At 46.2% G+C, this 26,121-nt stretch overlaps 1 protein-coding gene across 2 annotated transcripts in view; it reads left to right on the plus strand.

Annotated features, from left to right (window-relative positions):
* Nucleotides 1-21,486, plus strand: part of LOC138262248 (uncharacterized) — a 51,685-nt gene extending 30,199 nt beyond the window's left edge. Inside the window, exons 1-2 of one of the 2 annotated variants that reach the window (XM_069212113.1) lie at nt 7,202-10,572; nt 10,654-21,486. In XM_069212113.1, coding sequence (XP_069068214.1) covers nt 16,435-18,495 — 2,061 coding nt within the window. In that variant the 5' untranslated portion in view covers nt 7,202-10,572; nt 10,654-16,434 and the 3' untranslated portion in view covers nt 18,496-21,486. Of the gene's footprint in view, nt 1-7,201; nt 10,573-10,653 lie in introns of those variants that run through there. The other variant, XM_069212112.1, reaches the window with a different exon arrangement.
* The last annotated feature ends 4,635 nt before the right edge of the window (nt 21,487-26,121 follow it).

A 26,121-nucleotide genomic window follows, 5' to 3' on the forward strand; every position in this document is an offset into this window, starting at 1 on the left:
ATTATTTTCTCCGGCCTTGCCGCCAAAAGGGGGGGCCGGGGCCGGAGGGGGCGGGCAACTCCACTAGCTGGAGTGTCCTGCGGTGCTGTGACAAAGGGGTGAGCCTTTGAGGCTCACCGCCAGGTGTTACAGCTCCTGCCTGGGGGAGGTGTTAGCATCTCCACCCAGTGCAGGCTTTGTTACTGGCCTCAGAGTGACAAAGGCACTCTCCCCATGGGGCCAGCAACATGTCTCTAGTGTGGCAGGCTGCTGGAACTAGTCAGCCTACACAGATAGTCGGTTAAGTTTCAGGGGGCACCTCTAAGGTGCCCTCTGGGGTGTATTTTGCAATAAAATGTACACTGGCATCAGTGTGCATTTATTGTGCTGAGAAGTTTGATACCAAACTTCCCAGTTTTCAGTGTAGCCATTATGGTGCTGTGGAGTTCGTGTAAAACAGACTCCCAGACCATATACTCTTTATGGCTACCCTGCACTTACAATGTCTAAGGTTTTGCTTAGACACTGTAGGGGTACAGTGCTCATGCACTGGTACCCTCACCTATGGTATAGTGCACCCTGCCTTAGGGCTGTAAGGCCTGCTAGAGGGGTGTCTTACCTATACTGCATAGGCAGTGAGAGGCTGGCATGGCACCCTGAGGGGAGTGCCATGTCGACTTACTCGTTTTGTCCTCACTAGCACACACAAGCTGGCAAGCAGTGTGTCTGTGCTGAGTGAGAGGTCTCCAGGGTGGCATAAGACATGCTGCAGCCCTTAGAGACCTTCCTTGGCATCAGGGCCCTTGGTACTAGAAGTACCAGTTACAAGGGACTTATCTGGATGCCAGGGTCTGCCAATTGTGGATACAAAAGTACAGGTTAGGGAAAGAACACTGGTGCTGGGGCCTGGTTAGCAGGCCTCAGCACACTTTCAATTGTAAACATAGCATCAGCAAAGGCAAAAAGTCAGGGGGCAACCATGCCAAGGAGGCATTTCCTTACACGTGTTATCCGCACAACAAGCCACAGTAGGTCAAGCCGTATTAAGAACATTATTTCAGACTACTTCCACTCCCACAGGCTGATCCACCGCTTTTGGGGAGATAACTGCTTACTAGTCTATGCAAAACATGCGTATCTACAGCGACAGATGCCATCGAACTGAAAATGTCACGTTCTATGGCATCTGTCGCTGTAGATACGCATGTTCCGCAATAGCTCGCCATCTGGTGTTGGGCCGGAGTGTTACAAGTTGTTTTTCTTCGAAGAAGTCTTTCGAGTCACGGGACCGAGTGACTCCTCCTTTTGTCTCCATTGCGCATGGGCGTCGACTCCATCCTCGATTGTTTTTTTTCCGCCATCGGGTTCGGACGTGTTCCTGTCGCTCCGAGTTTCGGAACAGAAAAAATAGTTAATTTCGGAAGATTTTCGTCGGTATTGTTGCGTTCGGGATCGGCATACTTACATTCAACACCGCATCGAAGATCGAAGAGCTCCGGTGCCCTTCGGGGTAATTTTTCGATCCTCCGTCGGGGCCTGGTCGGCCCGACCGCGTGCTGAAGAACGCCGATGGAACGGACCCCGTTCCGTTTCTGCCCCAAATGCCACAATAAATACCCCTACACAGACCAACACTTGGTCTGCAACCTGTGCCTGTCACCTGAGCACAGCGAAGACACCTGCGAGGCCTGTCGTGCGTTCCGGTCCCGAAAAACACTCCGAGACCGTCGAGCCAGAAGACTTCAAATGGCGTCCGCACCGACAGCCCGACGGGAGTTCGAGGAACAGGAAGAGGAAGGTACCTTCTCGATCCAAGACTCAGACTCCGAAGGATTCGACGATACACAAACCGTGAGTAAGACGTCGAAAACCACACAAAGAAACATTTACAAGGCCCAGGGGACGCCACTGCCACCAGGCCATGGCTCAACCCATAAAATCGGTGACCGACCGTCGGCACCGAAAAAGGCCCAAACAGTGCCGAGATCGTCCGACTCCGGTCGAGACACCGGCACGCAGCCTTCTCGGGACCGAGAAAGTGCTGGAGACAAGCCTCGACACCGAGATGCCGGTGTGGACACGGCTCGACGCCGAGACAGCGGCACCGAAACAGATCGACGCCGAGAGGTTTCGGCCCCGAAAAGGAAAAAAGTCACCTCGGAGCCGAAAAAACACGCAGACAAAGTTTCGACGCCGAAACAAACTGCAAGCGACCCAGCTTCAGGCTCTTATACAGAAGAGCACTCGCTAACCTCCCAAATGCAGAAGCATAGGTTTGAGGAAGAGCTACAAGCAACTGATGCGGACCATACGCAAAAGCGTATCTTCATTCAGCAGGGGACAGGAAAAATAAGCACCCTTCCCCCCATTAGGAGAAAGAGAAGGTTGGAGTTCCAGACGGAACAAGCACCACAACCAAAAGTGGTGAAAAGAGTTACACCACCACCCTCTCCTCCGCCCGTGATTAACGTTTCACCAGCACAAACGCCATCACACTCCCCAGCTCACACCACCATGAGCCAGGGTGACCAAGACCAGGACGCATGGGACCTATACGACGCCCCAGTGTCAGATAACAGCCCAGAGGCATACCCTACAAAACCATCTCCACCAGAAGACAGCACCGCGTACTCTCAGGTGGTGGCTAGAGCAGCACAATTTCACAACGTAAGCCTCCACTCAGAACAGGTCGAGGATGATTTCTTGTTCAACACACTCTCCTCCACCCACAGCTCCTACCAAAGCCTGCCTATGCTCCCTGGTATGCTCCGGCACGCAAAAGACATATTTAAGGACCCGGTCAAAAGTAGGGCAATCACACCAAGGGTGGAAAAAAAGTATAAGCCGCCTCCTACAGACCCGGCTTTCATCACAACACAGCTGCCACCAGACTCTGTTGTTGTAGGAGCAGCTAGGAAAAGGGCCAACTCTCACACATCTGGAGATGCACCACCCCCAGATAAAGAAAGCCGCAAGTTTGATGCAGCTGGTAAAAGAGTCGCAGCACAAGCTGCAAACCAGTGGCGCATCGCGAACTCCCAGGCACTACTTGCGCGCTATGACAGAGCCCACTGGGACGAGATGCAACATCTCATTGAACATCTGCCCAAAGACTTCCAAAATAGGGCAAAACAAGTGGTTGAGGAGGGACAAGCCATCTCCAACAACCAGATCCGCTCCTCCATGGACGCTGCAGATACAGCTGCACGGACAATTAATACATCTGTAACTATCAGAAGGCATGCATGGCTCCGAACGTCTGGATTTAAACCAGAGATTCAACAAGCAGTTCTCAATATGCCTTTTAATGAAAAAGAACTGTTCGGTCCAGAAGTGGACACAGCGATTGAGAAACTCAAAAAAGATACGGACACTGCCAAAGCCATGGGCGCACTCTACTCCCCGCAGAGCAGAGGGAATTACAGCTCATTCCGTAAAACGCCCTTTCGAGGGGGGTTTCGAGGTCAAAGCACACAAGCCAGCACCTCACAAGCCACACCGTCCAGTTACCAAGGACAGTATAGAGGAGGTTTTCGGGGACAATATAGAGGAGGGCAATTCCCTAGAAATAGAGGAAGATTCCAAAGCCCCAAAACCCCTACTACTAAACAGTGACTCACATGTCACTCACCCCCTCCACACAACACCAGTGGGGGGACGAATAAGTCATTATTACAGAGCATGGGAGAAAATCACTACAGACACTTGGGTTCTAGCAATTATCCAACATGGTTACTGCATAGAATTTCTACAGTTCCCTCCAAACATACCACCAAAAGCACAAAATTTAACAACACACCATTCCAATCTCCTAGAGATAGAAGTGCAGGCACTATTGCAAAAGAATGCAATCGAATTAGTGCCAAACACACAAATAAACACAGGAGTTTACTCACTGTACTTTCTGATACCAAAGAAGGACAAAACACTGAGACCAATCCTAGACCTCAGAGTAGTCAACACTTTCATCAAATCAGACCACTTCCACATGGTCACACTACAAGAAGTATTGCCATTGCTAAAGCTGCACAACTACATGGCAACTTTAGACCTCAAGGATGCTTATTTCCATATACCAATTCACCCATCGCACAGGAAATACCTAAGGTTTGTATTCAAAGGAATACATTACCAATTCAAGGTACTGCCTTTCGGATTAACAACCGCACCAAGAGTCTTTACCAAATGTCTAGCGGTAGTCGCTGCACACATCAGAAGGCAGCAAATACATGTGTTCCCATATCTAGACGACTGGCTAATCAAGGGCCATTCGTTAATAGAGTGCTCAAATCACACAAATCATATCATACAAACCCTCTTCAAACTAGGGTTCACCGTCAATTTCACAAAATCCAAAATTCGGCCACGCAAGGTACAACAATACCTGGGAGCCATAATAGACACATCAAAAGGAGTAGCCACTCCAAGTCCACAAAGAATTCAAAATTTCAACACCATCATACAACGCATGTATCCAACACAAAAGATACAAGCAAAGATGGTATTACAACTCCTAGGCATGATGTCATCATGCATAGCCATTGTCCCAAACGCAAGACTGCACATGAGGCCCTTACAACAATGCCTAGCATCACAGTGGTCTCAAGCACAGGGTCACCTTCTAGATCTGGTGTTAATAGACCGCCAAACTTACCTCTCGCTTCTGTGGTGGAACAACATAAATTTAAACAAGGGGCGGCCTTTCCAAGACCCAGTGCCACAATACGTAATAACAACAGATGCTTCCATGACAGGGTGGGGAGCACACCTCGATCAACACAGCATACAAGGACAATGGAACGTACATCAAACAAAACTGCATATCAATCACCTAGAACTTCTTGCAGTTTTTCAAGCACTAAAAGCTTTCCAACCAATAATAGTTCACAAATACATTCTCGTCAAAACAGACAACATGACAACAATGTATTATCTAAACAAGCAGGGAGGGACGCACTCCACGCAGTTAAGCATGTTAGCACAAAAAATTTGGCATTGGGCAATTCACAACCAAATTCGCCTAATTGCACAGTTTATACCAGGGATACAAAATCAACTCGCAGACAATCTCTCTCGAGATCACCAACAGGTCCACGAATGGGAAATTCACCCCCATATACTGAACACTTATTTCAAACTCTGGGGAACACCTCAGATAGACTTGTTTGCGACAAGGGAGAACGCAAAATGCCAAAACTTCGCATCCAGATACCCACACAAACAATCCCAAGGCAATGCCCTATGGATGAACTGGTCAGGGATATTTGCTTACGCTTTTCCTCCTCTCCCTCTCCTTCCTTACCTGGTAAACAAACTCACTCAAAGCAAACTCAAACTCATATTGATAGCACCAACTTGGGCAAGGCAACCCTGGTACACAACGCTGCTAGACCTATCAGTGGTACCCTGCATCAAATTGCCCAACAGGCCAGATCTGTTGACACAGCACAACCAAAGGATCAGACACCCAAATCCAGCATCGCTGAATCTAGCAATCTGGCTCCTGAAATCCTAGAATTCGGGCACTTACAACTTACCCAAGAATGTATGGAAGTCATAAAACAAGCAAGAAGGCCATCCACCAGGCACTGCTATGCAAGTAAATGGAAGAGGTTTGTTTGCTACTGCCATATTAATCAAATACAACCATTACACACAACTCCAGAACATGTAGTGGGTTACTTGCTTCACTTACAAAAATCTAACCTAGCTTTCCCTTCCATTAAGATTCACCTTGCAGCAATATCTGCATACCTGCAGACTACCTATTCAACTTCCCTATATAAAATACCAGTCATTAAAGCATTCATGGAGGGCCTTAGGAGAATTATACCACCAAGAACACTACCTGTTCCTTCATGGAACCTAAATGTTGTCCTAACTAGACTTATGGGTCCACCTTTTGAACCCATGCACTCCTGCGACATACAGTTCCTAACCTGGAAGGTGGCATTTCTCATCGCCATTACTTCCCTGAGAAGAGTAAGCGAGATTCAGGCGTTTACTATACAGGAACCTTTTATACAACTACACAAAAATAAAGTCGTCCTAAGGACCAATCCTAAATTTTTGCCAAAGGTTATTTCACCGTTCCATCTAAATCAAACAGTGGAACTTCCGGTGTTCTTTCCACAGCCAGATACCGTAGCTGAAAGGGCACTACATACATTAGATGTCAAAAGAGCATTAATGTATTACATTGACAGAACAAAGAACATCAGAAAGACTAAACAACTCTTTATTGCATTTCAAAAACCTCATGCAGGAAACCCAATTTCAAAACAAGGTATAGCCAGATGGATAGTTAAATGCATCCAAATCTGCTACCTTAAAGCTAAACGACAGCTGCCCATTACACCAAGGGCACACTCAACCAGAAAGAAAGGTGCTACCATGGCCTTTCTAGGAAACATCCCAATGCAAGAAATATGTAAGGCAGCCACATGGTCTACGCCTCACACATTCACCAAGCACTACTGTGTAGACGTGTTATCCGCACAACAAGCCACAGTAGGTCAAGCTGTATTAAGGACATTATTTCAGACTACTTCCACTCCTACAGGCTGATCCACCGCTTTTGGGGAAATAACTGCTTACTAGTCTATTGCAGAACATGCGTATCTACAGCGACAGATGCCATCGAACTGAAAATGTCACTTACCCAGTGTACATCTGTTCGTGGCATCAGTCGCAGTAGATTCGCATGTGCCCACCCGCCTCCCCGGGAGCCTGTAGCAGTTTGGAAGTTACCTTCAATTATTTATATATGTATCATCTCAACCTTAAATAAGTGCATACTTAGTCACTCCATTGCATGGGCACTATTACTACAATTCAACTCCTACCTCACCCTCTGCGGGGAAAAACAATCGAGGATGGAGTCGACGCCCATGCGCAATGGAGACAAAAGGAGGAGTCACTCGGTCCCGTGACTCGAAAGACTTCTTCGAAGAAAAACAACTTGTAACACTCCGGCCCAACACCAGATGGCGAGCTATTGCGGAACATGCGAATCTACTGCGACTGATGCCACGAACAGATGTACACTGGGTAAGTGACATTTTCATTACCCAGTGTACATCTGTTCGTGGCATCAGTCGCAGTAGATTCGCATGTGCCCACCCGCCTCCCCGGGAGCCTGTAGCAGTTTGGAAGTTACCTTCAACTATTTGTATATGTATCATCTCAACCTTAAATAGGTGCATACTTAGTCACTCCATTGCATGGGCACTATTACTACAATTCAACTCCTACCTCACCCTCTGCGGGGAAAAACAATCGAAGATGGAGTCGACGCCCATGCGCAATGGAGACAAAAGGAGGAGTCACTCGGTCCCGTGACTCGAAAGACTTCTTCGAAGAAAAACAACTTGTAACACTCCGGCCCAACACCAGATGGCGAGCTATTGCAAAACATGCGAATCTACTGCGACTGATGCCACGAACAGATGTACACTGGGTAAGTGACATTTTCATTCCACATCCCCAGTCATTGGAAATTCTTACGATTCAGGGTTGCAGGCACTCACTACCAGTTCAGAGTGTTGCCCTTTGGCCTCAGGTCGGCCCCAAGAGTATTCACCAAAGTTTTGGCACCAGTTGCAGCCCACCTCAGGCAACTAGGAATACAGGTGTTCCCGTATTTAGACGACTGGCTAATAAAGGCACGAACAGCGTCAAAAGCTGCCAGGGACACGAAGACGTGTCTATCTCTTTTCGGAACACTAGGCTTGACAGTCAATTACCCCAAGTCTCATCTACATCCTTCCCAGAACATCACCTTTCTAGGAGCCGTCTTGGACACAGTCCAAGCAAAAGCCTTTGCTTCACACGACAGACGAAAGAGACTTCGAGATTTAGCAGCATGTCTCAGCAAAAGAAGGTCCGCTTCTGTTCGGACTTACAAGTCTTTTCTGGGGATGCTTTCGTCTTGCATTCCATTGATAGAAAACTGTCGTCTGCACATGAGAACACTTCAACAGCAGTTAGACAATCAATGGAAACAAATAGAAGGTTCTTTCAACAATGTAATTCGGATAACCCCATCAGCAAAACAAGCTCTCAAATGGTGGAAGGATACGCCCCTCATCTCGGAAGGTCTCTCATTCCTGAAACACAAGCCAGTGCACATTATAACAACAGATGCATCCTTAGAGGGATGGGGCGCACATTTGCAGGATCTTTCAGTGAGAGGGAAATGGTCCACTCAGGAGTCGACTTCACATAAACGTATTGGAGTTAAGGGCAGTTTCCTTGGCACTCAAGTCCTTCCTCACAAACATCAGGGGTTCCTCATTCTTGATAAGAACAGACAATACCACAGTCCTGCATTACCTCAACAAACAGGGGGGCACAAGATCGCAAGCATTATCACTAGAAACGCTGAAGCTGTGGCATTGGGTGATTCAACATCGGATATCCATCAGAGCAGAGCATCTCCCGGGGATCACCAACACCTGGGCAGATGCCTTAAGCAGGACTCGAACCAGCTACCACGAGTGGGAACTCAATCAGTCAGTTCTCGACCGCCTCTTTCGTCATTGGGGCAAACCCAGTCTGGATCTGTTCGCGACCAGAGACAACAATAAATGCCAACACTTCGCAAGCTGGCGACCGCAGAACGGATCAAAGGGGAATGCGTTTTTGATCAGATGGTCAGGGATTTATGCGTACACTTTTCCCCCGCTTCCACTTATCCAGAGACTTCTGCAGAAAACGAAGAGGGAGCCATGCAGACTTCTATTAATTGCTCCCAAATGGCCACGCCAGTTTTGGTTCACAGAACTTCTATTACTCTCGGAGCAGCCTCACATTCGACTGAGAACACTACCGGATTTGTTAACAACGAATCAGGGTCAGGTCCGTCATCCCAACCCGACGTCTCTTCGTTTATCAGCCTGGCTCCTGAATTCTATGAATTTGACGGCCTAGATATTTCTCCGGATTGCAGGGAGGTATTTGCCTGTGCCAGGGCTCAGTCTACAAACAGAACATATAAGTTCAACTGGAAGAGATTTTGCATATGGTGTTCGACTTTAAACGTGCATCCTCTAAAGTCCTCTCCTGAACAGATTCTGCCATATCTGTTGCATTTAGCTAAGTCAGGCCTTTCACATTCGTCTATTAGGGTGCACTTTGCTGGTATATCCCGTTTCCGACGAACATCTCAGTCACCATCTTTATGGTCATCTAGAATAATAAAACAATTTCTTAAGGGCTTGTTCAGGATGTTTCCGCAGATTCACTGTCCTCCACCTCCGTGGCATTTGAATATTGTGCTCTCCCAATTAATGAAGCATCCGTTTGAACCCATTCATAAGGTAGACCTCAAATTCATTTCTTTTAAAACAGCCCTCCTTCTGGCCTTGACATCAGCGAAGAGGGTTAGCGATATCCAGGCTTTTACAATCTCACCACCTTTCCTCCAATTCAAATCAGAGGTGGTCATTTTGAGAACTAATCCAAAATTTATAACTAAGGTTCCATCGTCTTTTCATCTAAATGAGCCGGTGGTTTTGAGAGTGTTCTTTCCAAATCCGCAAACTACAGCGGAGCGCGCATTACATTCTCTAGACATTAAACGATGTTTAAAATTCTATATACAAAGGACTAGCAATTTCCGTAAATCTGAGCAACTGTTTATTAGTTACGGACGGATCAATAAAGGCAAGGCCGTTACTAAGCAGACCATAGCGCGCTGGATCTCTTCTGCCATACAGCTCTGCCACCAGTTAGCAGGGAAACCGTTATCATCCAATGTCAGAGCGCACTCCACTAGAGCGGTATCCACTTGGGCAGCTCTATTCGCAGGAGTCCCTCTGAGCCAGATCTGCAGAGCGGCAACGTGGACGCGTACCCACACCTTCACCCAGCACTACTGCCTGGAAGCTACTGACAGAATGGATGCCGCGGTAGGACAAGCAGTGTTACGTAATTTATTTGCATAAGGTGAGCCAATAATCTCTTTACCCTCCATCCTCTACATATTACCAGACTAATATTTTTTCATGTAAATATATCTATGTGTAGATGTATATATTCATGTATATAATCTTTTAGGAGGTTGATTTGCAAATTTTAATTACCTATATGAGTCCTTATAGGATAAATTATGCTCAGGCATGCTTCTGGTGTTTCAGAACTCAACCATCTTTCTTACTGCTGACTACTCTGATTCAAGCATGTGAATCTATGAAAGATACCCCAATACTGGAGAAGAAAATAAGTTACTTACCTGTAACTGTGGTTCTTCAGTATTGGTATCTTTCATAGATTCACATGCGACCCACCCTCCTCTCCATAGGGGCTCACCTCTTTTACTTTCCTGTAATCACTAGTGCGGAGAAATCTGAGAGACTGAGCCTCTGTGCTGAGGATTCTAAAGGGGTGGTCTCGTCTGATTGGCTGAAGTTTGGGCTTTTTCTAATGAGGCTGATAGTTATAGAATTGAATGTTTTTTCCTATTGACTTCAATGAAAAAAAAAAAAAAATCTCTATATATTGCTTTCTATGTACCGTGGGACTCCCACTTTGACGACGGGGGAAGCATGTGAATCTATGAAAGATACCAATACTGGAGAACCACAGTTACATGTAAGTAACTTATTTTCTTTTACATCGTTTTATACATTTATGATGATAGTCACCAATTTAAACCTTGTTCCTTCATGGCAGGCTTTGAGGCTTAACAGTCTACAACCAGTTATCACCGCAATGTTCAAGAGACCTTCTGCAGAGGGCGGTGCTCAGAGATAGAAATGTTGCCTTGTAGTCCATGAACAGTGGATAAAGGAAAGTGTGGCTGAGATGCAGAAATCACCAAGCAAGGTTCATGTACAAAAAGTTATTTCAATATAATCCAGATGTGAGCCTGATTTCCAAAACATGTACTGAAGCAAATATTATTGGAAGACTTTTTTTACAAGGAAGAAGTTGAGTGATGGATGTGATTGCTGGAAACCAAATTACCTGAAACACTATCATTAGCAGCATAGTTCATGAATCTGCATTGGTGATACTGAAAAACAAAAGTGGTGCTAACAGGTTTGGCTTTGGAGTGCACAGAATGATGATAGCAGCTGCAACTGACAGAGCGAAAAGACTATTAGTGGTTTAATGGCAAATATCCCTGTTTGAGGAGCTAAAGATTCTCAACATTGTGTTGCTAGTGGTGTGGTTGAACACTTCTGTGTTGTCTGTTCAAGAAATCGATGACCAGACAGCTAGAGGACCAGCAAATATGACTTTAAGCTCCTTGAGGCCATAAAAAATGTGATAGTCTCAGAAGAGCACTCTATATCACAAATTGATAAAGTATAAACATTTCTGTGGCAAAAATGTTCATCCTATTCTTCAGTTTCCGATTAGTAACATCAACAAAGCATAAAAGACTGCATGGGTGATAGTAAATATGACTGTTTGTAATGCTGATGCTTTTGCTCCTGCCGTTAAAGATATAAACACTGCCATTGAGCTGTACCATGTGGAAAAGGTTATGTTGACATAAAATGGTCCATCTGTGATGCTGAGTAAGGATAATGGTTTTGCTACTCACCTTAAATAATCCATCCACATCTAGTACATCAGTATTATCACCCACCAAGAAGATTTGAGTGATGATGTCTGGAAGAAGATACTAATGTTCAAAGAGATTGATACCTTATTGAGGAATGTCTACACTTTGTCTTCCCAACCTTTTGCAAGGAAGTACAAGCTGGGTAAAATTGCATTGATATTGAATTTTGCCCATTTCATGAAGTGTGGTGACTTTCTAGACATTTTGCTGTTGGTGCACTAATGCATGATTAAGAGGTTGTTCTGAAGTACTTTAAGCATGAGAAAGTTGAAGAGAATGACCCAGTGCTAAATATTGCTACAACAAGCTATTGGACTTAACCACCCTATTTCCGTTGCAGTACTTAATGACATTCAGGGTGAATTTGCATCTTTCTGTAAATTGTACCCAAAAAAAACTTTGGTCGCTGTTTGGAAGCTGTATAGTATGCGAGAGGAGAGATTGGCCAAATTAAGTAACAGGACTTGGGCAACACTATCTTTTGGGGCAACACAGTCAAAGATCTGATGGCTTTGTACAACGAAGACCAAGAGTTTGAGAGGGGGACTTTTTTGGTCTTTTCTAGTCTTTGTGAGCACATGCAAAAAAGGTCCCCGAAGATGAACTAAATGGATGACGTATATGGTGGAAAAACATGTAAAGGTTGGGTTTCAAAATATGCTGATTTTCACTTTGAGAAGTGCTGATCAATATAATGTGGTGTCTCAGCTTGTAGATGTCTGTGCAATACTTCAGGCATCAGGTGCAGATTGTGAGTAAGGATTCAGTTTTATGAACACTATCAAGTCTGAGTCATAGACTAGACAAGAAGCCTTTGGATGTGCCTATGAGGACAAAGACCTATCACTTGAATGGGAAAGTTGACCTTGACAGAGTTTATCAACACTGGAGAAATGGCGAGAACCAATCTTGCATATCTAGTGACGGCACTTGATTTGTCTGAACTCTTCCCTTCTCCTACACCTCATGTTGGCCTATATGTCATACAGTTCACAAACTACCTCACAGCAGCTCAGCAAGGAGACTGTCATTACATAGAAAGTGCATCAAATTGTAAATGTGTTTTGCAGTTGTGTGCATCAAATTGTAAATGTGTTATGCAGTTGTGCAGATTACTTTGTGTGGTCTTCTAAGGGTTCCCAACATTTCCTTACCTATTTAATTAAGAATGTTTAGAAAAATCTTATAATGGTATAACCTTCGGTGTCCTGTCCTTTTCTAAATCTGGAGTGTACGTGCCTGTGTAAACAATTTGTCCTGTATTTACATGGAACTGTATGTGTGGAAATGCGCCATTTTCACTTGTGTTGTAAACAAATGTTTAGAGTAGTATTTACCACTGATTGTTGGAACAGTGTTCTCTTGGATGGTCGATTTCTTGAGGCACATAGGTGGGGCTGCAGTGCACAGAGACCTTACACTGCTGCACACAGAGGGAAAAATTAAAAGGAACATTGGTAAAAAGCACTGAAGTCCATTACACAAATGAGGCGGTCAAGAAATAAAAACAGCTTCAACAATCACCCTAAAAGGTTCCTTAAAGAAGCCAGCCCTTCTTGAGTATCTGCTCTGGAGTCTGAATCCAGACAATGTTGTATGTCTATCAGGGGAGGGGCTTATATACAGTCCATCTAGATATGGGCTTCTTTATTGACAGTAACTATTTTTTGCTGACGTGTAATTTGTGGAAAGATGATCTGATTGTCTTAATTCTTTTATCTAGGTGAAATGTTAACTTTATTGCATTTAGTGAATGTAAAGATCTCTGTTGGAGCTGACGATTTGGAAAGAACATAGGCAAAGTGAATGTTTAGCTTATTTGAAAATCTGAAACTACAATGGAAAGAAAATGTAGAAGAGTTCTTAATAAATGTTTGTTACTATAAAATGTTGTGTATGGTTTAGTAGAGCATAAGCCATAAATTTCACTGACTGCATGCAGATGTAATGTTAGCTAAGAAGGCAGCTTTCAGAGTAACACATGGTAATGTAGGTGTGTGAATGAGTTCAAAGCAAGGGCCCAACAATTTAGAATGTAGGTGCACTGTTGAATACCCAAGGAGACTGAACAAGAGGGAAACCCTTCTTAATATCGTCTATAAATTCCTTAATCCCAGACTTCCTTAAGGGATGTTGGAAATTTGCCCTTTCTAAAGGGTTACCTCAAAGTGTTTTTTTTTTTTTTTTTTTTTTTTTTTTTTTGGCCTTCTGGCTGAACCCTGTTTTTGCTGGCTGTAGAATTCTGTGCAACTTTCCCCTGCTAACCAGTGGTAATGGGCTTGTGTACTGCCTTCCAACATGATGAAATTAGCATACCCTGGATTAATGCATTTAACTTACCTATGTCACTAGTATATGATTCTCACAGAGTACCTAGGGCTTGTAAGTTAGCTGTTACCAGTGAGCTTAAGCACTCACTGTGCCAACCACTGCTGTGGCAGTCCAAACATTACTGCAGGTCTAAAACTGCAAATTCGACCTGTCAAAATTGCCCCTTTTGATAAGTTTAAAACCTTACTGCCCATTAAGGCAGAGTGCATGGTATTTAAAAGTAGGACATGTAAAGGATTTCTGGTAAACGTTTCATTACAATGAAAAGGCCCTAATAGCCATTTTCACTATAGCCGTGTTTGCTGTTCCGTAGGAGAATATTTAATGGTTTAAGAGTCCTTCAAATATTTCTCTAGCGGGTTCCTTGGTAGTGAACATTTATTAGTTAAACAAAACATGATTAGTAAAGTTAAATTTGATCTATTAGGAAAAGATACATTAGAAAAGTTAGCGTTTGCCTTTCTAAAGTCTCTGCAGGCATTTCTGCAAGTATTCAACTGTCACCTAGCAGTTTGATGGCTCCCCTGTTGTAAGATGTGAACTGCTCCCAGCATCAGACAGTGACATCAGTTCTTTTCTTTCCGTGCCACACGCTGATCCGGAGAAGAGCTACCCTGGCTAGTTGTTGGCCGAATTCAACTGTTTTGTCGAGATTTTCTGTGAAAATTTGGTGCGTCCAGGATGTCCCCGAAGACTGGTTCCAAGCCGTGCGAGGACTGTCATCGTGCGATGTCGATGACGGATCCTCATCGGGTTTTATCTGTGGTGTCTTGAGCGCGACCCCGACCCAAAGCCATGCTCCAAGTGCCGGACCATGCACCCAAAGGCTTTGAGGGAGAGGTCCCTAAAGCTCATGGCGGCCCAGCCCTTAACTCCTCGTAGGTCCCGGTCTTGCTCAAGAGGAAGTCTTGAGATCGGTTGCGAAGTCAAGACCACTTGTCTTCTTCCAAATCCTCTGGTCAAGGTAAGAAGAATTAGAAGAAGTCCCTTCGTTCTCCGACTTCGCCCCTTCGCTCGGCCGACATGATGCGGGACAAGTGTCCAAGCACAAAGCCTCCATCCTCGGAGCCAGCGCCTTGGTCGGTTCCGCGCTTCCCTGAGTTTCCCAGAGCCGGAGCGATCCCCGCCCAGCTTAAAGAGTTTTGAGGCCATGCGCCTCATCTTTGGGCTGTCCGACCATGATACGGCACCTTCGGGCCCAAGGGGTTCGGCTGAGGGGCCTTCAGGTTCCGTGCCCTTGAGACCTTCCTCGGCGCCAGGTCGTTTGTCGACGCTCCTGACATCGGTAGTGCCCACTATCGACGTCGACCCAGTTCTTATCCCCCGATGAGTTGGAGCGATGTAGTCTGACGCCGTCTTCGACTTTGATGGGGCCTATTCGCCCCAGGTCGGATTCTGACCCTTTTTCTTATGGGTACAAATATGGGGAGGGATTAGAGGGATCCTTGGACCCTTATGAATACCAGGATGACCTTTCTATGGACTGGGCTCAGGAATTGGGCTAAGCCAGTGGTGTGGATACTTCTCCTGGCGCTGGCATGCTGTCTCCTCCTACCGTGGCTACAGCGGAGGGAGCAACTTATGGTATGGGGGTCAGTAGGGCAGCTGAGGTCCTTGGTCTCGCTTCCCCACTGTAGAGGTCAGGTCTAATCTCCTGACGGAGGTGCTTAAGCCTGGGGCTTCTACTTTTTCCGTTTAAATGAAGCCCTCACTGATGTCCTTTTTGGGTACCTGGTCCAAACCCAACACAGGGGCTCCTGTGAATAGGACTGTTGCACTCTGCCATCGGCCTGTTCCGAACGACCCTAAATTCCTGTCCCAACACCCCACGCCCGAGAGTCTTGTTATCCAGGCTTCCTCTTCTGCAGGCGCATTCCCTTCGGCACCTGCAGATAGGGAATCCAAAAGTCTGGAACAGTTTGGCAAAAAGTTGTTTTTTTTCCTCCAGTCTCGAGCTGCGGTCTGTGAACGCCGCTATACCCACTCTTTGTGGGATACGGTTGTGAAGGTCCTTCGACGGTGGCCTTACGAAGCCATGCCTGGTTGTGTACTTCTGTTTTTTCTGGGGATGTCCAACAGCCACTCATGGACATGCCCTTTGATGGCTCACATCTCTTTGGCGATAAAGCGGACTCTGCCTTGGAGAGATTCAAGGAGTTCGATGGCATCTGTCGCTGTAGATACACATGGTCTGCATAGCTCGCCATCTGGTGTTGGGTCGGAGTGTTGCAAGTTGTTTTTCTTCGAAGAAGTGTTTTCGAGTCACTGGACCGAGTGACTCCTCCTTCTGTGCTCATTGCGCATGGGCGTCGACTCCATCTTCGATTGTTTTCTTTCCGCCATCGGGTTCGGACGTGTTCCTGTCGCTCCGAGTTTCGGAACGGAAAGATAGCTGAAAACGGAAGATTTTCGACGGTATCGTTGCGATCCGGTTCGAGATAAACACATACGACGACGCATTGAACATCGAAGCGCTTCGGTGCCCTTCGGGGTAGATTTCGGCACACCGTCGGGGCCTAGTCAGCCCGACCGCGTGGAGAACAACGCCGATGGAACGGACCCCGTTTCGATTCTGCCCTGAATGCCACAACAAATATCCCTATACAGACCAACACTCGGTCTGTAACCTGTGCCTGTCACCCGAGCACAGCGAAGAATCCTGTGAGGCCTGTCGGGCGTTCCGGTCCCGAAAAACTCTGCGCGACCGTCGAGCGAGAAGACTGCAGATGGCGTCCACGCCAAAAGAGCATCGGCAGTTCGAGACAGAAGAGGAACAGGAGGAATCCTTTTCCATCCAGGATTCAGACTCCGACGAACTCGACAATACAAAAACTGTGAGTAAGACGTCGAGATCAGAAATAAAAAAAGGCAAAAAGGCCCAGGGGACGCCACTGCCAACCGGCCATGGCTCAACCCAAATTCACGGTGACCAACAATCGGCACCGAAAAAGGCCCATTCAGTGTCGAGATCGTCCGACTCCGGTCGAGACACCGGCACGCAGCCTCCTCGGGACCGAGAGAGTGCTAAAGAGAAGCATCGACACCGAGAGTTCGGTGTCGACACGGATCGACGCCGAGACAGTGGCGCCGAAGACCATAGAGGCCAAGATTTTTCGGCACAGAAGAAGAGGAAGGTTACCTCGGAGCCGAAAAAACAAACAACAGGGTTTTCGGAGCCGAAAAAAGCACCAACAGACCCAGTTTCAGGCTCCTATACTGAAGAACATTCTATGTCTTCACAAATGAAAAGACACAGATTCGAACAAGAACTGCAATCCACTGAAGTGGATCACACGCAAAAGCGTATCTTTATTCAGCAGGGGACAGGGAAGATCAGTACCCTTCCACCTGTAAAAAGAAAGAGAACACTTCAGTTTGGAGCACGAGAGGCTCCTCAGCAACAAACAGCAAAGACGGTAACACCTCCTCCCTCGCCTCCACCTGTAACTCCGGCTTCGCCAACTTACACCCCGTCACATTCGCCAGCTCACACCGCCATGAGCCACGACGACCAAGATCAAGACGCGTGGGACTTGTACGATGCACCAGTGTCTGATAACAGCCCAGACACATACCCAACTAGGCCATCACCACCTGAGGACAGCACAGCCTATTCACAAGTGGTGGCTAGAGCAGCTCAGTTCCATAATGTGGAACTACACTCTGAACAAGTAGAGGATGACTTTTTATTTAACACCCTCTCCTCCACCCACAGCTCCTACCAAAGCCTGCCTATGCTCCCAGGCATGCTACGCCATGCAAAGGAGATCTTCAAGGAGCCAGTTAAAAGTAGGGCAGTAACGCCTAGAGTGGACAAAAAGTATAAGGCGCCTCCTACGGACCCTGTATTCATCACCTCTCAGCTGCCACCAGATTCTGTGGTGGTAGGGGCTGCCAGAAAACGGGCAAATTCACACACTTCTGGGGATGCACCTCCCCCAGATAAAGAAAGCAGAAAGTTCGATGCAGCCGGGAAGAGGGTCGCTGTCCAGGCAGCAAACCAGTGGCGCATCGCAAACTCACAAGCGCTGCTAGCGCGATACGACAGAGCCCACTGGGATGAGATGCAGCATCTCATTGAACATCTCCCAAAAGATCTACAAAAAAGAGCAAAACAGGTTGTTGAGGAGGGTCAAAACATCTCCAACAATCAAATACGCTCCTCTATGGATGCAGCAGACACAGCCGCAAGGACCATTAATACGTCGGTTACCATCCGTAGGCACGCATGGCTCAGAACGTCTGGATTCAAGCCAGAAATTCAGCAGGCAGTACTTAACATGCCAGTAAACGAAAAACTTCTGTTCGGTCCGGAGGTCGACACAGCCATAGAAAAGCTCAAAAAGGACACTGACACTGACACTGACACTGCCAAGGCCATGGGCGCACTCTACTCCCCGCAGAGCAGAGGATCTTATACCACCTTCCGCAAAACACCTTTTAGAGGAGGGTTTCGGGGTCAGGCCACACAAGCCAGTACCTCACAGTCCGCACCGTCCACCTACCAGGGACAGTACAGGGGAGGCTTTCGGGGCCAGTATAGAGGAGGGCAATTCCCTAGGAATAGAGGAAGATTTCAAAGCCCCAAAACCACTACCAACAAGCAGTGACTCACACGTCACTCACCCCCCCCACACAACACCAGTGGGGGGAAGGATAGGTCAATATTACGAAGCATGGGAGGAAATAACTACAGACACATGGGTCCTAGCAATTATCCAACACGGTTATTGCATAGAATTCCTGCAATTCCCTCCAGACATACCACCAAAATCACAAAATTTATCAAAACACCATTCACAGCTTCTAGAGATAGAAGTTCAAGCACTACTGCAAAAAGATGCAATAGAATTAGTACCAAGCACACAAATAAACACAGGAGTTTATTCACTGTACTTCTTGATACCAAAAAAGGACAAAACACTGAGACCAATTCTAGACCTCAGAGTAGTAAACACATTCATCAAATCAGACCACTTTCACATGGTCACACTACAAGAAGTGTTACCATTGCTCAAAAAACACAACTACATGACAACCCTAGACCTCAAAGACGCATATTTCCATATACCAATACATCAATCACACAGAAAATATCTAAGGTTTGTATTCAAAGGAATACATTACCAATTCAAAGTATTGCCTTTCGGTTTAACAACCGCTCCAAGGGTATTCACAAAATGCCTAGCAGTAGTCGCTGCACACATCAGAAGGCAGCAAATACATGTATTCCCGTATCTAGACGACTGGCTAATCAAAACCAGTTCGCTCATACAATGCTCAAACCACACAAATCAAGTCATACAAACCCTCTACAAACTAGGGTTCACCGTCAACTTTGCAAAATCCAACATTCAGCCAAGCAAAGTACAGCAATATCTAGGAGCCATAATAGACACGACAAAAGGAGTAGCAACGCCAACTCCACAAAGAATTCACAATTTCAACAGAGTCATTCAACACATGTCTCCAAATCAAACAATACAAGCAAGAACAATACTACAGCTCCTAGGCATGATGTCCTCATGCATAGCCATTGTCCCAAACGCAAGACTGCACATGAGGCCCTTACAACAGTGCCTAGCCTCACAGTGGTCTCAAGCACAGGGTCACCTTCTAGATCTGGTGTTAATAGACCGCCAAACTTACCTCTCGCTTCTATGGTGGAACAGTATAAATTTAAACAAAGGGCGGCCTTTCCAAGACCCAGTGCAACAGTACATAATAACAACAGATGCTTCCATGACAGGGTGGGGAGCACATCTCAATCAACACAACATAAGAGGACAATGGAACATACATCAAACAAAACTGCATATAAATCATCTAGAATTATTAGCAGTTTTTCAAGCACTAAAAGCTTTCCAACCAATCATAACCCACAAATACATCCTTGTCAAAACAGACAACATGACAACGATGTATTATCTAAACAAACAAGGAGGAACACATTCAACGCAGTTAAGCTTATTAGCTCAAAACATATGGAAGTGGGCAATCCACCATCAAATTCGCCTAGTAGCACAGTTTATTCCAGGGATCCAGAATCAACTGGCAGACAATCTCTCTCGAGATCACCAGCAAGTCCACGAATGGGAAATCCACCCACAAATTCTGAACACCTACTTCACACTCTGGGGAACACCTCAAATAGACTTATTTGCAACAAAAGAGAACGCAAAATGCCAAAACTTCGCGTCCAGATACCCACACAAGCAATCCCAAGGCATTGCCCTATGGATGAACTGGTCAGGAATATTTGCTTACGCTTTTCCTCCTCTCCCTCTCCTCCCTTATCTAGTAAACAAATTGAGTCAAAACAAACTCAAACTCATTTTAATAGCACCAACGTGGGCAAGACAACCCTGGTACACAACACTGCTAGATCTATCTGTAGTACCCCACATCAAACTGCCCAACAAACCAGATCTGTTAACGCAACACAACCAACAGATCAGACACCCAGATCCAGCATCGCTGAATCTAGCAATCTGGCTCCTGAAATCATAGAATTCGGACACTTACAACTTAACCAAGAGTGTATGGAAGTCTTAAAGCAGGCCAGAAGGCCATCCACTAGACACTGCTACGCAAGTAAGTGGAAAAGATTTGTTTGTTACTGCCATCATAATCAGATAAAACCACTAGACGCAACTCCAAAACATATAGTAAATTACTTGCTCCATTTACAAAAAGCAAAGCTAGCCTTCTCTTCTATTAAAATACACCTTGCAGCAATATCTGCATACCTGCAGACTACCTATTCAACTTCCTTGTATAGGATACCAGTCATCAAAGCATTCATAGAAGGTCTTAAAAGAATTATACCACCAAGAACACCACCTGTTCCTTCATGGAACCTAAACGTGGTCCTAACAAGACTCATGGGCCCACCTTTCGAACCCATGCACTCTTGCGGAATACAATTCCTAACCTGGAAAGTTGCCTTTCTCATCGCCATTACATCTCTGAGAAGAGTAAGTGAAATTCAAGCGTTCACAACACAGGAACCTTTTATACAAATACATAAAAATAAGGTCGTCCTACGACCTAATCCAAAATTTTTACCAAAAGTTATTTCACCGTTCCATCTAAATCAAACGGTAGAACTACCAGTTTTTTTCCCACAGCCAGATTCTGTGGCTGAAAGAGCACTACATACATTAGATGTCAAAAGAGCATTAATGTACTACATTGACAGAACGAAGAACATCAGAAAGACTAAACAGCTATTTATTGCATTCCAAAAACCTCATGCAGGTAACCCAATATCAAAACAAGGTATAGCCAGATGGATTGTTAAATGCATCCAAATCTGCTACCTTAAAGCAAAAAGACAACTGCCCATTACTCCCAGGGCACATTCAACAAGGAAAAAAGGTGCTTCAATGGCCTTTTTAGGAAACATCCCAATGCATGAAATATGTAAGGCAGCCACATGGTCTACGCCTCACACATTCACCAAACACTACTGTATAGATGTGCTATCCGCACAACAAGCTGCAGTAGGTCAAGCTGTATTAAGAACTCTATTTCAGACAACTTCTACTCCTACAGGCTAAACCACCGCTTATGGGGAAATAACTGCTTACTAGTCTATGCAGACCATGTGTATCTACAGCGACAGATGCCATCGAACTGAAAATGTCACTTACCCAGTGTACATCTGTTCGTGGCATCAGTCGCTGAGATTCACATGGGCCCACCCACCTCCCCGGAAGCCTGTAGCAGTTCAGAAGTTACCTTCAATTTTGTACATTTGTATATATATTATTTAAACCTTTAATAGGTACATACTTACACAGTTCGATGGCATCTGTCGCTGTAGATACGCATGTTCTGCAATAGCTCGCCATCTGGTGTTGGGCCGGAGTGTTACAAGTTGTTTTTCTTCGAAGAAGTCTTTCGAGTCACGGGACCGAGTGACTCCTCCTTTTGTCTCCATTGCGCATGGGCGTCGACTCCATCCTCGATTGTTTTTTTTCCGCCATCGGGTTCGGACGTGTTCCTGTCGCTCCGAGTTTCGGAACAGAAAAAATAGTTAATTTCGGAAGATTTTCGTCGGTATTGTTGCGTTCGGGATCGGCATACTTAGATTCAACACCGCATCGAAGATCGAAGAGCTCCGGTGCCCTTCGGGGTAGTTTTTCGATCCTCCGTCGGGGCCTGGTCGGCCCGACCGCGTGCTGAAGAACGCCGATGGAACGGACCCCGTTCCGTTTCTGCCCCAAATGCCACAATAAATACCCCTACACAGACCAACACTTGGTCTGCAACCTGTGCCTGTCACCTGAGCACAGCGAAGACACCTGCGAGGCCTGTCGTGCGTTCCGGTCCCGAAAAACACTCCGAGACCGTCGAGCCAGAAGACTTCAAATGGCGTCCGCACCGACAGCCCGACGGGAGTTCGAGGAACAGGAAGAGGAAGGTACCTTCTCGATCCAAGACTCAGACTCCGAAGGATTCGACGATACACAAACCGTGAGTAAGACGTCGAAAACCACACAAAGAAACATTTACAAGGCCCAGGGGACGCCACTGCCACCAGGCCATGGCTCAACCCATAAAATCGGTGACCGACCGTCGGCACCGAAAAAGGCCCAAACAGTGCCGAGATCGTCCGACTCCGGTCGAGACACCGGCACGCAGCCTTCTCGGGACCGAGAAAGTGCTGGAGACAAGCCTCGACACCGAGATGCCGGTGTGGACACGGCTCGACGCCGAGACAGCGGCACCGAAACAGATCGACGCCGAGAGGTTTCGGCCCCGAAAAGGAAAAAAGTCACCTCGGAGCCGAAAAAACACGCAGACAAAGTTTCGATGCCGAAACAAACTGCAAGCGACCCAGCTTCAGGCTCTTATACAGAAGAGCACTCGCTAACCTCCCAAATGCAGAAGCATAGGTTTGAGGAAGAGCTACAAGCAACTGATGCGGACCATACGCAAAAACGTATTTTCATTCAGCAGGGGACAGGAAAAATAAGCACCCTTCCCCCCATTAGGAGAAAGAGAAGGTTGGAGTTCCAGACGGAACAAGCACCACAACCAAAAGTGGTGAAAAGAGTTACACCACCACCCTCTCCTCCGCCCGTGATTAACGTTTCACCAGCACAAACGCCATCACACTCCCCAGCTCACACCACCATGAGCCAGGGTGACCAAGACCAGGACGCATGGGACCTATACGACGCCCCAGTGTCAGATAACAGCCCAGAAGCATACCCTACAAAACCATCTCCACCAGAAGACAGCACCGCGTACTCTCAGGTGGTGGCTAGAGCAGCACAATTTCACAACGTAAGCCTCCACTCAGAACAGGTCGAGGATGATTTCTTGTTCAACACACTCTCCTCCACCCACAGCTCCTACCAAAGCCTGCCTATGCTCCCTGGTATGCTCCGGCACGCAAAAGACATATTTAAGGACCCGGTCAAAAGTAGGGCAATCACACCAAGGGTGGAAAAAAAGTACAAGGCGCCTCCTACGGACCCAGCTTTCATCACAACACAGCTGCCACCAGACTCTGTTGTTGTAGGAGCAGCTAGGAAAAGGGCCAACTCTCACACATCTGGAGATGCACCACCCCCAGATAAAGAAAGCCGCAAGTTTGATGCAGCTGGTAAGAGAGTCGCAGCACAAGCTGCAAACCAGTGGCGCATCGCGAACTCCCAGGCACTACTTGCGCGCTATGACAGAGCCCACTGGGACGAGATGCAACATCTCATCGAACATCTGCCCAAAGACTTCCAAAATAGGGCAAAACAAGTGGTTGAGGAGGGACAAGCCATCTCCAACAACCAGATCCGCTCCTCCATGGACGCTGCAGATACAGCTGCACGGACAATTAATACATCTGTAACTATCAGAAGGCATGCATGGCTCCGAACGTCTGGATTTAAACCAGAGATTCAACAAGCAGTTCTCAATATGCCTTTTAATGAAAAAGAACTGTTCGGTCCAGAAGTGGACACAGCGATTGAGAAACTCAAAAAAGATACGGACACTGCCAAAGCCATGGGCGCACTCTACTCCCCGCAGAGCAGAGGGAATTACAGCTCATTCCGTAAAACGCCCTTTCGAGGGGGGTTTCGGGGTCAAAGCACACAAGCCAGCACCTCACAAGCCACACCGTCCAGTTACCAAGGACAGTATAGAGGAGGTTTTCGGGGACAATATAGAGGAGGGCAATTCCCTAGAAATAGAGGAAGATTCCAAAGCCCCAAAACCCCTACTACTAAACAGTGACTCACATGTCACTCACCCCCTCCACACAACACCAGTGGGGGGACGAATAGGTCATTATTACAGAGCATGGGAGAAAATCACTACAGACACTTGGGTTCTAGCAATTATCCAACATGGTTACTGCATAGAATTTCTACAGTTCCCTCCAAACATACCACCAAAAGCACAAAATTTAACAACACACCATTCCAATCTCCTAGAGATAGAAGTGCAGGCACTATTGCAAAAGAATGCAATCGAATTAGTGCCAAACACACAAATAAACACAGGAGTTTACTCACTGTACTTTCTGATACCAAAGAAGGACAAAACACTGAGACCAATCCTAGACCTCAGAGTAGTCAACACTTTCATCAAATCAGACCACTTCCACATGGTCACACTACAAGAAGTATTGCCATTGCTAAAGCTGCACAACTACATGGCAACTTTAGACCTCAAGGATGCTTATTTCCATATACCAATTCACCCATCGCACAGGAAATACCTAAGGTTTGTATTCAAAGGAATACATTACCAATTCAAGGTACTGCCTTTCGGATTAACAACCGCACCAAGAGTCTTTACCAAATGTCTAGCGGTAGTCGCTGCACACATCAGAAGGCAGCAAATACATGTGTTCCCATATCTAGACGACTGGCTAATCAAGGCCCATTCGTTAATAGAGTGCTCAAATCACACAAATCATATCATACAAACCCTCTTCAAACTAGGGTTCACCGTCAATTTCACAAAATCCAAAATTCGGCCACGCAAGGTACAACAATACCTGGGAGCCATAATAGACACATCAAAAGGAGTAGCCACTCCAAGTCCACAAAGAATTCAAAATTTCAACACCATCATACAACGCATGTATCCAACACAAAAGATACAAGCAAAGATGGTATTACAACTCCTAGGCATGATGTCATCATGCATAGCCATTGTCCCAAACGCAAGACTGCACATGAGGCCCTTACAACAATGCCTAGCATCACAGTGGTCTCAAGCACAGGGTCACCTTCTAGATCTGGTGTTAATAGACCGCCAAACTTACCTCTCGCTTCTGTGGTGGAACAACATAAATTTAAACAAGGGGCGGCCTTTCCAAGACCCAGTGCCACAATACGTAATAACAACAGATGCTTCCATGACAGGGTGGGGAGCACACCTCGATCAACACAGCATACAAGGACAATGGAACGTACATCAAACAAAACTGCATATCAATCACCTCGAACTTCTTGCAGTTTTTCAAGCACTAAAAGCTTTCCAACCAATAATAGTTCACAAATACATTCTCGTCAAAACAGACAACATGACAACAATGTATTATCTAAACAAGCAGGGAGGGACGCACTCCACGCAGTTAAGCCTGTTAGCACAAAAAATTTGGCATTGGGCAATTCACAACCAAATTCGCCTAATTGCACAGTTTATACCAGGGATACAAAATCAACTCGCAGACAATCTCTCTCGAGATCACCAACAGGTCCACGAATGGGAAATTCACCCCCAAATACTGAACACTTATTTCAAACTCTGGGGAACACCTCAGATAGACTTGTTTGCGACAAGGGAGAACGCAAAATGCCAAAACTTCGCATCCAGATACCCACACAAGCAATCCCAAGGCAATGCCCTATGGATGAACTGGTCAGGGATATTTGCTTACGCTTTTCCTCCTCTCCCTCTCCTTCCTTACCTGGTAAACAAACTCAGTCAAAGCAAACTCAAACTCATATTGATAGCACCAACTTGGGCAAGGCAACCCTGGTACACAACGCTGCTAGACCTATCAGTGGTACCCTGCATCAAATTGCCCAACAGGCCAGATCTGTTGACACAGCACAACCAAAAGATCAGACACCCAGATCCAGCATCGCTGAATCTAGCAATCTGGCTCCTGAAATCCTAGAATTCGGGCACTTACAACTTACCCAAGAATGTATGGAAGTCATAAAACAAGCAAGAAGGCCATCCACCAGGCACTGCTATGCAAGTAAATG

The sequence above is a fragment of the Pleurodeles waltl genome, chromosome 10, assembly GCF_031143425.1.
Source record: "Pleurodeles waltl isolate 20211129_DDA chromosome 10, aPleWal1.hap1.20221129, whole genome shotgun sequence".
NCBI lineage: Eukaryota > Metazoa > Chordata > Amphibia > Caudata > Salamandridae > Pleurodeles > Pleurodeles waltl.